This window comes from Struthio camelus, chromosome 21 (genome assembly GCF_040807025.1).
Source record: "Struthio camelus isolate bStrCam1 chromosome 21, bStrCam1.hap1, whole genome shotgun sequence".
Classification (NCBI taxonomy): domain Eukaryota; kingdom Metazoa; phylum Chordata; class Aves; order Struthioniformes; family Struthionidae; genus Struthio; species Struthio camelus.
Genome location: NC_090962.1, coordinates 3,622,639 through 3,638,915, shown reverse-complemented (window position 1 = coordinate 3,638,915; position 16,277 = coordinate 3,622,639). Strand labels below are relative to the sequence as shown.

Genomic DNA, 16,277 nt, shown 5'->3' with positions numbered 1-16,277 from the left:
GCACAATGGTATAGCTCATAAGAAACTACTATCAAGTAAGTTTAATATAAAAATCAAATACTTTAATGAAATTAGGGAGCACGAGAGCAACAGCTCAGATACCATTAGAACTGATACTACTGGGCTGTGTGTTTTCTTTTTAAAAAAAGAAAGTTCTGTTCTTCAACAAGCAAGCAGATTGACAAACTACTACTTCAGAGTGTCAAAGATCCTGAGTAAAGAATTTCCAACCACATAGAATGTATATATAGGAAACGTCTATTATGAGCTGGTGGCCTGCACACAGCATTGCACGAATAAAAAATATACTACTTTCAATACACAGAGCTAAATACTTTCACATTTACCAGAACTTTCTACACAAGTCTTTTTGATAGAATTCAAGTTTTGAATTTGCTGTATATATATATCTTTCACTTGTATTAAACAAATGCCTATTTACATTATGGATAAAGTGTAAAGGCTAGTAAGGCCATATTCCCATACTATACTGTAACACTGCAAAATATATATACACATATATAACCTAATATAGGCATCAATTCTAAAAAAGTCACCTTACATTTGTACAATATAGTTGAGTCAGTACGAAAAGACAGCTTTGTTAGCACCAAGCCACTCCAATGGTCTTTATGAACTGTCTTGAGCTGTCTAGTTCCACAGGGAAGGACTGTTCAACGCAGTACTTCAACTACTGAGCAATGGAGTTCCTGCTTCCAGAACTGCAAATCCCAAGCAGCACTCCACTACGCTACAGTATGCAAATAACTAAAGAGCAGGCAACAGGAGCATCCCACAGAGGCAAGCTCTGCAGTATTATTAGATGATGCTCCGGCAGACAGCAACTAAGACATTATCAGATTAAGTCTTTCACATCATCCTATCCTGTTTGTCTATTTCCTTTGGATTAAAGTACAGAATTAGCAGCAGAACAGACATTAATGAAGCTAAAGTGGTTTAAAAACCAGATTAACCCTATGCTGCAAAGATCAAATGGAGGAAATAACTCCACTGTTTGAATTCCAAAGGAGAAAACTCTCTGTCCTACTCATCGCCTATGCCTACTGTGGCCAGGGTGCTCTCTGTCATAGCGATGACTCGTTCGCTCATAGGAGCGTGAACGCTCATGCCTGTGATTTCTGTAGTAGTGACTTTTCTTCTTGTACTTCCCTGAATGGTCAGAACGCTCCCGGGACCGGCTCCTGGAACGTGACGAACTTCTGCTGCGGGATTTCCTCGGTTTGTGTGTTGAATATTTGTAGTCTTTTGATTTCTTATAACTTCTCATCTTGGAACCTTTGTAACTAGAAGTGTGGTTGAACTGCCTTGGAGGAGAATCACTGCGACTCCTAGAACGGCTATGGGATTTGGAACCGCTTGAAGTGGAGTAACTTTCACTTTTCCTATAGCAAAAAAAAGTACAGGAGAGAACCTACATGATTTTCTTAATACGATGAAGTAGAACTGCTTCCACATTACTATTAGCTCCTAAAGACCCTCATGATACACACACACACACACACACACACTTTGAATACGACAGAGACACTCACCGATAGAGCTACCTAAGAAACTGTGCTTGCATAAGTAAGACCTTGATTCTATATTCTGTTACTCAGTATTCCATGGAAACCAGTCTTGCGTGTCCCAAACTTGATTAGGTTTCTGTAGAAGTACTGGTTTTCAGAAACCATATCCTTTTTAAGCTTTGCAGTCATGTTTCAGATTTTCCTCTTCCTCCACTATTTAGGAAACCTGCACAAATATCTAAGACTAACTCTACCAGATTCAAAATGCTGCCCACAACAAGGCAAAGGAAAAAAACTACTTTTCAGTATTTATAGTAATGCTATTACCAAAATGCCTAAGTTTATATTTCAGGTAATTACCCCTCTAATGTCTCTTAGACTTCTCCTCTATGGGTATTATGGTTACATGGTGAACTTAGAAGTCAAAGGCAGTGCAAGAGATTTCAGAAAGATGTTCTCATCAAATTCCAATAATTACTAAAATGTAACTATAAATTCACGAATTGAAGATTTTCAGTCAGCAGATCTTAAGCTTTGGTATCTTCCATACACTTAAAAACAGCCTGCCTTTCTATAGAAGGTTTCTCCCAACCTTCCTGTCATTAGATACTCACAGTATCTTCACTCAGTTTCCAAACGGAAGTTTTGCTTCGCTTTTATAGCCACAGAAGCCCAATTTTAAACATGAAAGAGAAACACAAAACAAAGACCAAACCCTGCTTCTTTGGCAATATGCCACCAGTACAGGCTGAAGTTCAAAAACAACCTGATATTATGCTTACGTCTTTTCAGTGTGTTTTGCACAGGTATGACAGCCATCAAACTCTCCGCAACTCCCCTGACACGTGAGCCAAGACAGTACACCTCTTACTCTTGGATCAGCCTTATTTCTGGAGGTCTAACTAGCAGAACATGCTGCTATGTTATTTCAGTCTCTCTTGCTGAGAAGCTACCAAAGCTCAATCCCCAAAATTTTAGCTTTGCACTAGTTCAGTGTAGTAATCTGGGAGGTGCTCTCAGAGCATGCCTTTCTTTGACAACAGCACATACCTGTGCTTAGGGGATGCAGACCTGGATGGTGATCTTGAATAACTCTGATCTCTACTTCCACTTCGACTTCTACTTTCTCTTCCTTTCTGAAGGCTGCAAGGGATTAAAAAACCTGAATAATGTATTTTGCTTAAAACAATAAGGAAAAAAAATTAAGCATCTTCATTACATAAACCTTACCCATTTACTGGGCTATTTGAACTCATTCTTTTTGCTCCCTCAGTTTTTCTTTTAGCATTCTTCATTGCCTGAACAGGTAGCGGTGAAGGTTTATTTCCTTTAATTTCTTTTGGAGACTCTAGAAGAGCAATAAATCTGTTACCTTATTTTGCAAGGATTGGTAGTGACTTAGAGGATAAGGACTGGAAAAGGGGAAAAAAAAAATCCACACTCAAAAAAGTGATAATCTTTACTGCATATGCATGTGCACACACACACAGCCAGTCACAAAAACTAAATCTGGAGAACTTCAATGAAAAGGCAAAAGTTAACTTGAAGCATTTCTGCCAAAATACATAAAACAAGGGAGTTAACTGCAAAAAAAACCACATTGCTTGCAAATCCATTTCCCGAAGGCAGAACCCTAGCTTTTTTCCTGCCTACTATTCAGTATCTTTTTAAAGGTAATCTGAAGAGAAAGATGGCAAAAGTCATCTTCTAGACAAGATATGCACTAGACTGAAAACTGTCAGACTAAGTATTCAGGGAAATAAAAATAGTACTCCTGCCAGACTTTCTAATCACACAGGTACCTTAGTATTTCTTTAGCATAACACGCTGATCACAAGTGTTTGTTCAGATTTATCACCAAAACCACATACAAGCAAGTCTCTATATCGTGTAAGTTTATATGTTAGCTTTAATTTTAGACTAACTTAACGGTTCTTTCTTATCCGTTTCAAGAAATTACAAAGTTACAATGCTATTGATAAACTTTGGCAATAGAACAGTTAGTAGAAGCCAGGGGAGGGGCAGAGGAAAAAAAAAGCCCATACACCCTCCCTACCTCCCACAAAAAAGTTCTTAAGAAATTGTATGCGCATCTCAAAAGTATAACGCCTTCAAGATAAGGAGTATTCCAAGTCAGTCATCTAGTATTTACCATTTTTTGGTACAGGGGAAAATCCTGATGTGTTATCCAAACTCGGGGTTCCCTCAGGTAGCAGACCTTTAGCTTGTGCTTTTGCCTCTTCAATTGCTAGTTTCTTTTTTTCTACTTTACTTTCCAGATCAGTTAAATCAACCTGCAAAGACATGAACACTGCTCATAATGAAATTTTGCAACCTGAACTTTCTACTGACTTTTGGGGGGGGGGGGAGATCCCAAGTGACTAGACCCTGTGACTAGTATGCTGCTCCACTACTCTACTGGGTTTGTAGCTGGCTTCAAATGGGACAAGGCTTTCTGATTCACATTCTAAGCCGTAGTCTACAATGAAGGCTCGTGATATGAAAAAGCAAACCTTTTTCCGAGTATAGAGCTGCAAAATTTTTAAACATATTTCTTGAATCTCTTCTTCTGTTGCTCCAAAGAGTAGAAACCAGTGTGGACGATTAGGAAGTGGAATCTGAAAGGAAAGGGATAACACGCTCTGTTTTCTGCTTCTATCAAAAGACCTATCAGGCTCGAACTCAATGGAACTGCATGCTTACCTCCAGTGTCCTAGCTGCAAGGTAAATACAGGCACAGGCAATGCTTTCTGGCTGGAATCTTACAAAGACATCTGTTCTCAGGCTATCATTCATGTAATTCCTGAAAGAGAAGATATCAGCAACACTGCAGGATGCTGCAAAGTTTCTCCTATTACTTTTACTTCTACAAGGACTACTTCTCTCTGCATTCAGTTACTAAGCTTCAACATTATACTCCTGCAAATCTAAAGAAAAGTTGAATAAAACTTTACTAAAAAATTCCTCAAGGGGAGGGATGTGGAACAGGAATTAAGTTTGACTGACTGGCTGGCTGTTGAAAATTCAGTTGTGAGAAGAGAACCAATTTTAACTTTACTTTTCCCTCTGAATCTTCTACTGGCCTGCTCTCATGCAATATAGAATTTTTTTTCCTCAAGACAACATACAATATAATCTGAAGTACTCAGTTATAGAATTTTAGGTTCACATATTCCTCTGCAATAGGACTGAACTCAGATGTTTTGTTGAAAACTGCAGATCCCGCGGTAGTTCTCCCATGAACACGCAGTCCACTTCCAGCATGTGCCAACTTCCACTGGGAGGTTTTTCAAGGTGTCCATTTTCTTTCAAAAAGACTCTTTTCCATCCAGAGCAGAACTCATTTTGATACAAAAAGCCGCCACAGTGTAAACCAGGGTGTTTGGGAACATCAACTCAGAAGAACATTCAGTATTCAGGTAGCTCTCTTCTTTGGCATATGAAATATGGTATCCAAATTGTCCCATTTCAATAAGGTTGCTTAAAATGAATATTCACAGAATGAGAAAACTGTAAAATATTGCATATATTCCAGTCAGTACACTTTAAAATTATTTTTATAAAGTCTTAAACATAGTGAATAAACTCCTCTGAATCTGTCAGCTGAAGTGCTTAAAGAGATCTAGGTTTCAGTACATATTTCAGAGCAAAGTACTAGATAGGAAAATAGCTAAAACCAGACTGCCCCCGCAAAAGGCCTCCATATAATAAGCTTTCTGAAAGTAGTCAGTAATTGATGATGCGGGTGCCCAGTATACAAGGATTCACTAAGCCCCAAGACATCCAAACCAGAGACCACAGTCCACTTAAATCCAGTTTACACAGGAAAGACAAAAGGTACTTGAAGCCCAAGGATATCAAACTCCCACCTGCCCCAGTTCTCTATAATGTTCCTGTTTATACAAAAAGCAACTGCTACCCCAGACAAGCTGTAGCAGCTCATTTTCCCAAACAGTAGCTCATTTTTCTGGGAGAAAATAACATTAAAACTACTTTTTTGCCCTACTTCAAAGAGGGCGCAAAGCTTTGGCAAATAAAACATGAGGAGAAAAGCGGTACTCCAAGTATCTGGAGGTCACGTAGCCTTTTTCTAACTTGGTAAAGTTGACAAAGCCTGCCTACTTCCAAGCTTTCCCTCTGTACAATTTCCTGTGGGCTCAGAATCCAGATGTATGAGGAAATGAATACTTGTCACAATATTTGAAGAAAAAGGTAATGCTGTAAAAACAAACATTTCAACAAAACAAGTTATACTGGATACCCACCAGTTCTCATGTACTGGGAGCAACAAACATCAGTACACATACAAATACATAATTTTAACATTTGAACCATTTCTCAAATGGGATAGTCTCTCCCTCCTCTCACCCATCTCTCCTTTCATAACAAGCAGGAAACCGGTAACTAATAGTCCATAATTCTTATCTGACTACTCCATGCAACGGTATTGGGGAATCTGGTAGTGGGAAGTTTCTTTAAATCCCCAGTCAATGTTACATTTGATTCCAAGCTTCACATCCATTCAAGTGATTTCTAAGTAATTTACAAACAGAAACTAGGTTTCAGTTTTTGTTGTGTTAACTCTTCCCCTTAAGATTTAAGCCCCACTTTCGTTTGCTTTATCATCTAAGACGACATCATTTTAACAGTTATAGGAATTTAACATTAAAAATCTTTCAGAATTTCAACAACCAAGTTATAAAATATACAGTTGTCAAAAGGCACAACAAAAATAACAGACAGTAAGAGGTCATAAAGTATAAAAGCATAAGAAGCAGTTGGCCAGTTACTATACTATCATGTATATACCACCTGTCTAGAGTCAGCCTTCTCTTTGTAGAGCCTGCTTTGGTTTGACTGAAGACGGCAGCTATCCCTGCACCATAGCGCTTGGGCAGCAGAGGAGAAGTCTTAGTCACTTACCCTCAGAGGCTACCCTTTGATCAAAAGAGTACAGAAAAGAAAAGTCAAAACTGGTTCTCTACACACAGATCACAGTACCAGACAGTTCAGTCAGCAGAAATATGATCTTTGGACTCACTACTTAATTTTTTTTTTTTTAAATAACAGTATTGTTTAAAAACATTATCAATTTGTTAAGTTCAAGACCTGGAATTTTATTTTAGATGCCCATCTCTTATTGTCATGAGAGCAACAAGGTAGAGGATGTTTCTTGGTAAACATGAAAACATTGAGTTTATTCAGTCTTAGAAGCTGACATCTTGAATTATCCATACGGTTAAAAGGAATTTGTCTGTGCTGCGAGTTCTTGATACACTTGTTATAATAAAAAGCTCAAGCATTGGGAAAGGCCTTTTCCCAACACTGGTAACAGACTTCAGCTGCACATACAATCTATACAAAGAACAAAAAAACAAGGAAAAAAAAAAGTAACACCTCCCCAAACCCACTCAACATTTTCCCTTCAGCTGGAAGGTGAAAGCAGAGGAGAGGTAAGTGAGAAGCCAAGGTGGAGAGCTATCTTACCATGACAAGTGCCTCAAACTTAAGAGGCTGATCAACATTTGGGTAGTAGTTTGGGCACTCTAAGAAACAGTGGAGCTCTCTGGTTTGGCTCACAATCATTTCAGAGCCACGTTGCCCAGAGTGCCTTAAGTGACATATTTCTGCTACTGCCCCTGTTGGTCTCTTATAACACACACACACACACAAAAATGATCAACTTACCATGAAGTCTGGACCAGATGTTGGTTACGTTCACATTCTAATACCTGAAGATACATAACGATTATCTGGAAGATACGGGTTATTGAGTTATTACTAAGAATCTTGAGAGCCACCTATTTAATTCAGAGGGACATCCAAGAGGCATCTGCTACCCTCTTTTAAGTTTTAAAACGCTCCAGTAAGAGTGCTTGCAACACACCCAGTGTTTACACACAGTTTCTACCTTCCAGTGCAAAAGCCTGCATGAGTTGACACACAACTAAATTTGACCTTCCTAGCTCGTCGACCTCTGAGCTCAGTCATCATGCTACATATCTAGAAGTCTTGTTTTCCAAGCTAGGTATGTTCTCCTATACAATTCACCATTCCTTTTTAGCTGCAACTTGGAAGAAAATACAGCCAGCTGTGTAAGTGGCAATGGAAGCATAACAGTAGAGAACAGACCTAGCATGTGATACATGTCATTTGTTTATTCAGAGTCCTAGGTATTTCAGTTTGAAAACAAACAAACAAAAAAAGACACCCCCCCCAACCCAGGAGGATGCAGATAAACTATTTTAAATACAAAAATCCATAACAATTAACAAACAAGTACAACTGTCCTCTGAGGTACTGATACGAGTGCATACTGGAAATCAAGTAGGCTCAGAAGGAAGACCTTAAGACACCAGCAATCGTTAGAAAAAGTGAAAGTAAGATCTTAAGTTCTGAAGATAAAGAGATATAAGATTCTTTCACCATCCTTCTTATCAGCTACTTAAAGCCTAATGCTAATACTGGTGGTACTAGAAAGTACCACCTTAAATGAAAGGTGCAACTATTGTAGACAAGTATAACTCTACTGATGCTTGGTATTTTTAAATTGTGAATAACTTTCTCTTTTTTGGGTCAACCACTTCACACTTGAGTGAACTTTCAGAACATAAAAGCAGGTAATGTAGTAAGGAGTTTCTTAACATCCTCAGCATAACTCCTCAAAAAACATTCATGACAGATCACATTTCTCTCATAATGATTAAAATATTGCAATCCTGGAGCTCCAAATCCCTTTCTGCCTAAGCGTCTATGTTCAGCTGAATGCCATGGTGTGAGAAGTTTTCTAACATCAAAGCTACCTGCTTAAATAAATTTCATTCTAAAGCAAACAATTGGAGTGCATTTGACTTCAAGGAATACTTAACATTTGCATCCATCTCCAGTTGTCATTCAGCAGCGATAAAAGACGAACTAGTAAGACTCTCTTAAATGAGAAAGAAGACATCAAGATTTTAAGAAGCTAGCTTTACTAGATTTTTTAGTGTTATCAGCTGCAAATCACACATCTTCTATGCATTTAAGCAGCCTACTCAAACCATTCAGAGCATACGAAACATACACTGATTACTTTATAAGTTAGTTCACGTAGTACAAACCTTATGAGGATGCTTTACATGAACACAAAATCCCAACTCCTTTAAGACTCTTCTTTCTGCCTTAATAATTTGGTTCTTCAAGTTTACATACTCTTGATCCAATATCAGAGGCACAGGTTTCCTGCAACACAATTTCAAATTCCTTTAACCTTTTGGGGGACTTGCATGCAGCTTAAGTTGTGTCTGAGTAAAAATAAATCACTATTTATAAACATAGGAAATGTTTACTTAAAGGTTGGTCAACATGCTTTTCTCCCTAATGAGATCTTTTCAAGAGGTTCCCTGATTTGTAAGAGAGGGAACAACACTAATTTCAACCCATGAAGTTTAATTATTAAAATACATCATAAAGTAATATTTCAGAGTCTAAGCTTACTTTTTTTCCCTTAGATGTCGAAGACGATGGAACACATTAATAACATCCCTTATGCGTCTTGGTGCTTCTTCGATTTTGGATGCCAGGTGAACACAGGCCATTGACACATGCTGAAATATAAGTATTGCAACATACTGATGTTTTGCTCAAATCTGGAGCTGATTGCCTCCAACAGCTTAAGGAGGGATAACAAGAGAAAATCATGGTAAAACCAGGAAATACTCAAAACTTGGCAAAATCAGCACTTGCTTCTACGTAGCTGTATAAGATTATATTGATCAATACCTCAAAGCTATAGCTTGGTTACCAGATGCTCTGATCACACCTAGTTCAAAGGTTTAATCACATTTGTAGCCATGTGCATTTCTAATATTTTGTGTATCTTTAGTATTTCTTACCTCCATGGAATGCTTCACAAAAGATTTGGTATAAAAAAATCGTTGGAACAGCACCTGTCCTGTAGCCATAGCCACCTGAAAACAAAGAAGCCACAACAGGTATTAAAACAAAACAAATGGCCTCCTAGTGCTAAAGAGAAATTATCTAGAATGACTTCAACAGGTTTAAGACCCAGAAAACTAGTTGAAAAACCTGTACTGAACGCTCTGCAATACCCAGACACAACAGTTCAGATAATATTTGTAACAGCAATACATGCTTTCACTCCAAAAAGTGCATACCATTTTATATTAGGCAAAGCTGAACAGCTGCTCTGAAGCTTATTTGCAATGATTCCCTGGCAAAACACTTTACAGGGACCAGAATAATAATAATAAAAACAGAAAGTAGGTATAACTATTTCCTGTATTGTGCCCCAGAAAGTGATATCATACTAAACTATTTTTAGGTTTGGGAGTAAGTTCAGTGGCGTGTAAATGAAATTGGCACCACTATTTCAATAACTAAAGTCATTTGAAATACTACCACCAACATCCCGAACCCTGTTGTACGAGTTAACATACATATTTTAAAACTTAGTGTCTGTTACACGAAACATACTCAAAACAAAGCACCAAAATTCAGTGATACTGAAAGTTCTGACAAGACAAACCTCCCCCCCTTCCCCCCCCCCATTTAACCATACTGTGATTTTCATTTCCTCACAGCACCATTTGAGTACCCGAGTCTCGGTAGCCGAGAGAAGCACGCAAAGTTTTACGCTCCAGACACCAGTGAGATTGATTGTAATTGAAACTCATCAGGAAACAAAAGCTTTCCGAGACCACGACAATTAAAAGTTCTTATCAACCCTCCTTTCCGCAAACCCCGTACTTAACAAAGCACGCCAGAAGCCCCCGCCCCTCACGCACCGCCCCGGCCGGCCTGGGGACGCGGCGGGGGAGGCGCAGGAAGACGGTTACATCACCCGCTTCCTGCCCCGTCCGGCCAGGCGAGGGGAAGCCGCGGGCCCCCGCAGGGAGGCCCCGCTGCGTTTCCACCCCGATGCCAACCAGAGCGGGCAGTTTCCTGGCCCTCCCCGCTTCTGTATCTGCGGATCAGGCCTAGCGACGGCGGGTCGCCCCCCCCCGCCCCGCGGGGGCCGCGCCAGTGCGAGCGGGCCGAGCCCAGGCGAACAAAGCCCTTCCCCTCCCCCACCAGGAAGCAGAGACGCCCGACTCCGCTACCCCCACGACAGGGCCCGCCGTCCAGCCGCCCACGCCCGCGCGAGGCCTAGCCGCCTCCCCGATCCGGCCGCCCGGACCAGGCCGGGCCCGGGCCCAGACCCACCTGCGGCAGACGCAGTAGGATGCCGGCCGCCTGGATGAGCTCGCAGCCGGTGACGCGCAGCTCGGTCTCGGTGTCGGGGTCGAGGCCGCTGCTCATGGACGGGGTGAATCGCAGCGTGTGCTCGGGCAGCAGGCAGTTCTCCAGCGTGATCAGTACCCCCGAGTACAGACGGTCCCCTATCAGCACCGCGCCAGGGCCCGACCCCGACCCCGGCCCGCCGCTTCCCGCCGGCGTGGCTCCCACCGCCGTAGCCCCACCGGCCTGAAGCCCCGCTGGGCCACCACACCCCACCGCCGCCACGGCCGCCGCGCTGCCTGGCCCCGCCGCCATTTTGTGGTGGTGGAGCTGGCGCTAGCGCTGCCACCGCCTCGCCTAGCTCCGTTCTCCCTCCCTACCGGCCAGCGCCTGTCCCTCACCCCCTTTTCCCACCCCTTTGCGCCTCCGCTCGCCTCCTATTGGTGGGACGCGGCGAAGCCCCGCTGGCCGATTGGCTGGGCCGCCGCTACCTCTGACGCTTGTCCCAGGCTGAATGGCGCGGCGTGACGCACCAGTTGGGAATTTGAACAGGGTGGAGCGGGCGGAACTTCCGGCGCGGGCCGGACACCCCCAACGCCCGCGGGAGGCCCGGCCGCCGCCATGCCTGCTGGCTGCCGGCCTCCGCCTGCGCGGGGGGCTGCCGCCTCATGTCGCCCCTTCCCGGCCTCACAAGGAGGCACGCAGGAGCTGGTACTGAGCTCACCCCCAGACCCCGCAGAGGGTCAGCTGGCCTGCCGGCAGAGCTGAGGCCTTGCAGGCCTTTCCGCTGGGTTGTCCCCGCTGCAGACCAAAGGTTGAATTGCAGCGGCTCCGAAGCCGGGGTGCTGCTCACATCCGTGTTGTGAACACCAAGATCCACCCATGCGGTTTGCTTTTCTCGTGCAATGCAATTCTAGAGTCACTACTGAGATTGTTTTTTCCAATAGTGTTTAAAAGAAATCTTTATTACAAAGCCCTTAACAGAACATAAGGTCTATACATACTGTGTATCTTGTTAACATAAAACTTTTGCAGGCTTGACTTACCACTAACTTCGGATAGCGATTTCTAACCCCATGCATTTCGGTCAGAACAACGCAGGGAAAAAAAAAAGTCATCAACTCACAAACTTCATGTTGAGACTCGCCCCCCTTTCTTCCTTGCTAGAAGCATCTTTAGAGGATTTTGCTCCACAGCTGTGAATTTTAACTGCAGCACCTGCAGTTCCTGTTTACAATGCATATCCACAGATTATTTTGATGTCAGTAATGGTGTACAATACGTGAAAATATCCCCTCTGGTTCTTTCCCATCTCCAAGGGCAGCAAGGAAGCCTTCTTGTCTCCTCCTCTGGGCTAAAGCAGCTAGGGACTTGAACGTCTTTGGCTCATAAATAGCTAAATCAGCAATCATTTTCCTATTCAGCTCCACCTGAGACTAAATGCAAGAAGAAATGTTAGTTGAGTACTGTAATCTTTAGGGACATCACTGCAATTCCTGACAATTATCTTACATTTTAAAACATTATCTTTTTTGTACTTGTACAGTTCTGAAACAGTCAGAAAACTGTCAGACATGACAACACAGTCACAGATGTCTCTCTGAGCCATTATATTTAAGTCCTTGTATAAGAAGCAAAGAACAGGAAAAAAAATCCATTCTGTCATGAAAGACTGTGTGTTACTCGTTAGCCCTTAACTTTTGTTTTGGTTCTTAGTTATACTCAAGCTTACTGATAGTGCTAGTTGCTGCTTGGGGTCTTAAAATGCATCTTGCAGTGGAAAAATGCAGGATCAAATGCTCTAAATAGTATCTACAGCGGTAAGACGATATTCTAAGATAGAGGTATTATATAAACCACTTTGTTCTTTTGGAATTTGTAACAGAGAACCTTACAGGAAAATACAGTTCTGAGACAAGAGATAGGCATCTCAGAGGAAAAAAAAAAAACAACTGAACTTATTCATGATTAGCTTTTAGATAGTACTTGATTCTCTCAGTTAAAGAATGACAACAATAACCAGGATAACCAGTGTATTAACTTCAGAAACTGTATTACTTTACAGTAAACAAGGTAGAAAGCCTATGGAGTTATCTAATTATTCAATAGCTATTTAGTTAAAATATGTTTAGTCATGTGCTATAAATTTCTCTCCTGCTTCACTTAAGAAGCAGAAACACTACCTTTTTATTATGCTCATGGTCAAGAATAACATTTTTAGTTTTACAATTCCAGAATCAACAAATTAAAATCAATTCACCAGCATATTTAAGGAATAAGGGACAATGGCACCAACTATCTGCGTTGTCCAAGCTCAGTGAAACACAAAACTAGTGAAAAAGAGTGGAGATTTTTTTTAAGCTTTTGCTAATCCAAATTTTCTATGTTTACATTTCTTCAAGTAAAAGAAAGGCAGCTGTTATACAATACCTACGGTAGCAACAGATGTAAAATCATTTTGCAAGATATTACTAAAATTGCCTGAACCTCTTTATGGAATAAATAAAAATAGTCTCAGTGCTTAAAATAAGCACTGAAAGTTTGGCGGAAGAGAGGAGGAAGGTGTGAAGCAACAATGTTCACCAGGGTAAAAGGGGATTATGCGTATTAGGAAGAGAAATAGGTTTAGAGCACAATTTAGTTCCTGGAGTGAGTGAAACTCCTTTCATAAGCGGTATCATACTACACATCACTAGAACTGGAAAGCAGGACAGTCCTGGCAGCAGTTCAGTCTGACAGAAGGAGCTTTTCAGCCCCTCCACTACACTCTATGCCAGTGCTTGGCTGAATGAGCAGCTCTTTTGCCTGCTCAAGCTCCAGTTTGGAAGTCCCCACCATTATTCTTCAAAGACTGGCATATGGAAGCTGCAGGTTCAATTCCTTCCAGTTCTGTCCTGAGGCTGTAACCTGCAATCCTTTCATATATTTTGTCAGACTACACCTGCTTGAAGGTTTTCAGGGTTTTAAGAAATCCATTTGCCTGACACTTCAGAAGACTTGTATCAGACATTTTGTCCAACTTGTTTCAAAGCAATTGTTCTTCAAGCATCATGCTTACCTTAAGCAGGTTGCTTATAAAGGCTGGGTATTTCAAACCATGTTCAAGAGAAGCTGCTTCAATTCTAGTGATCCAGAGCTAAAGGTATAAAAAGTATCATTTTGGATGATGCAATATTTTAAAATAAAGCTTTAGTCATGTTGATTTGCTCACACTTATTAAATAAAACATTCAGACCTACAATCTTCTCAGTACAACATACACCTCTACAAACTTCAGACTGTGAGCTTTCTCAGACCACAGAGGGACTATGCTTGCCCCTAAATTCATAGCACTATTTTCCACCAGCTGTTTTTAAAACATTTTGAGAGACCACCCCCCATCTTCTGGAGAAAATGGCTATTTGAGTTGAGTTCTGCTCTTCTCCCATTTTATTATTTGCTCTTTACCGCTCTTAGGAATCTCTTCTTCTCTCTTCTGGCCTTTGTAGACTTCACAAAAGCTCTCCGAACACTTCGTACAGCCAGCTTATAGCAGCGGTTCTTCCTTCCCCGAAAATGCTGAAACAAAAACAAGATGTTCTGGTTCAGTTATCTTTAAGGCTGTTTATCCCTTCAATAATATTAATATATACTCCTTTGCATTTCTACACGGCCTTTCATAAGAAGAATCACAAAATACTTTTGAAACCATCAGCTAAGTCTTCATTTGGCATATAATGCAAATATTTTTTCCTCATTTTACAGCATGGGAAACCTGAAGCTGAAAAGTTGAAGCAGGTTGAGAAATTTCAGTACAAGCAGGAGGCAACCAAAGGCAGACTTCATTTTGGGCTGTGGTTCCAAGGGGGAGGGCAGCAGCAAAGTCATCTTCAGTGCTTGCTACCAGCCCCTAAACTCAGGTGTTTATCCTCATTTCTGAGCTGCCCTCTCAGTTTTGCCAGTACGACTAAAGGGATGGTACAGGAGCCTCTAATATGTCTGAAACACTGCAGTTGCTCAAATGGAAAGCACTAGCAAAGAGGTTTACAGGAGCTACCCTTGACCTCTATCTAACAGGAAACAGGAAGCAGCAGCCAGCACTGCATGGTAGGAAAATAGCTGACTGCTACTGTGGGCATCTTAGAGACTACAACACTGAGACATTGTCAATTCCTTCTTTTCCTTCTCAGTACTGCAGCAAGGGGTGTCACCTCCCAGAATGCTGACAAACTGCCCTTGAAAAAGGTTCTTCACAAGCCTAGGTACAACAGTCTAAAATTCAGTTGAAATCATGTTGTGAAGAAGCATCTGTCATCTTTTCAAATGAACGTGAAAAGCAAATGTAAATTGTTTTTGGTGTTACTCTGTCCAATCAAAAAAAGGCAACCAACGTTGTCAGTTTACGGCATGCCACATTGATAGGCTGCTCTTCCTGCAACGCTTGTATTTCTTCTGGCACTGGGTTCAGCTACATTTGTTTGCGTACCTACATGCATACACATGCTGTGTCACGGCAAGCAGGTCAGACGCCTTTCTGGCCTCAAGCTTTAGCCAAATACAGACATATATGAACATCTGTAAAATGCTGAATGTACACCGAGTTTGCTGAACCTTGACGTTTCCAGGCGCAAGCACCACCACGCTGCTCGCAGCCTAACATCCCTCTGCTCAGGCAGGACTTCGGGGACCGCCTGCACAAAACGACAGGTCCCCCCGACGCTCGCTCCCCAGCTACCGCGGGGACAAGCCGAGGGACGCGCTGCCGCTGCCGCTCGCGCTGCGGGGGAGCCGCGGGGCGCGGCCCGGGCCGGCGGGGACACTCACCCGCGCATACTTGAGCACCTCCTGCACCCTCCAGAAGCGGTCGGTGAGGCGGCTGCGGAGCCAGCGCGGCGCGCTCAGCAGCACCATCTCCGCCGCCGGCACGTGGGAGCGCGGCGCGGCCCGGCCTTCCGGGGCGGGGACGCCGCGTCCCGGCCCCGGCCCCCATCCAACGCTCCGGGGCAGGCACCGCGCCCCGCCCGCCCCCCGCCGCGCTGCGCGCTGGGGGGGGCGGGCAGCCGCCGGCTCGCCACGAGCGCCGCGGTGGCGGCGATGCGCGCCTGGCGCGGCGGGGGCGCCCCCGCTCTCGGGGGCGGGCGGCGGCGTGCGCGTGTGGCGTACGGGGAAGGTGCCCCGGGCGGGCTGCGTCCTGACCTCTGCCCAGCGGGCTAGGCCGTCTGTTGCTGTGAACGTTTAGTGGTGGCTTTCAGGGTTGCTATCGGCATGAGCAGCAGCTGGTCCATCCTGGCGTTCTCCTCTCACAGGGAAGATAATAAAGCGGACTTCGACTTTGTAGGATGCTTCTGTTGCATACAAGCTAAAAAGTTAAAATGATACAGTTTAAGCCAAAGTGATTTTAAATTACTGAATATAACCACTTAAAATATCCCCCCTGCCATTCCAGCCATGTTTGTTTAATTTCGCATTTATACTTTTAACAAGCGCTGTTCTTCACTGCCCTTATTTAACAATGGCATTAGCCTTCTTGGCAAGCTGGAGCATTACCAT

General features: G+C 42.8%; 2 protein-coding genes across 2 annotated transcripts; both read right to left on the bottom strand.

Annotated features, from left to right (window-relative positions):
- Positions 1 to 40: 40 nt before the first annotated feature.
- CCNL2 (cyclin L2) lies at positions 41 to 11,133 on the bottom strand. The gene is made up of 11 exons (XM_068916379.1): positions 10,734 to 11,133; positions 9,404 to 9,478; positions 9,006 to 9,115; positions 8,630 to 8,750; positions 7,218 to 7,282; positions 4,233 to 4,332; positions 4,043 to 4,147; positions 3,682 to 3,823; positions 2,760 to 2,877; positions 2,580 to 2,672; positions 41 to 1,403 (listed from the first exon to the last, which is right to left on the bottom strand). Exons 1-11 carry the CDS (start codon positions 11,061 to 11,063, stop codon positions 1,049 to 1,051), a joined length of 1,614 nt encoding a protein of 537 aa, XP_068772480.1. The 5' UTR covers positions 11,064 to 11,133; the 3' UTR covers positions 41 to 1,048.
- A 559-nt stretch (positions 11,134 to 11,692) lies between these two features.
- On the bottom strand, positions 11,693 to 15,756 carry MRPL20 (mitochondrial ribosomal protein L20). Its single transcript, XM_068916362.1, has 4 exons — positions 15,552 to 15,756; positions 14,196 to 14,306; positions 13,807 to 13,884; positions 11,693 to 12,184 (listed from the first exon to the last, which is right to left on the bottom strand). The coding sequence occupies exons 1-4, from the start codon at positions 15,636 to 15,638 to the stop codon at positions 12,011 to 12,013; spliced, it is 450 nt and encodes a 149-aa protein (XP_068772463.1). The 5' UTR covers positions 15,639 to 15,756; the 3' UTR covers positions 11,693 to 12,010.
- Between the last annotated feature and the right edge of the window lie 521 nt (positions 15,757 to 16,277).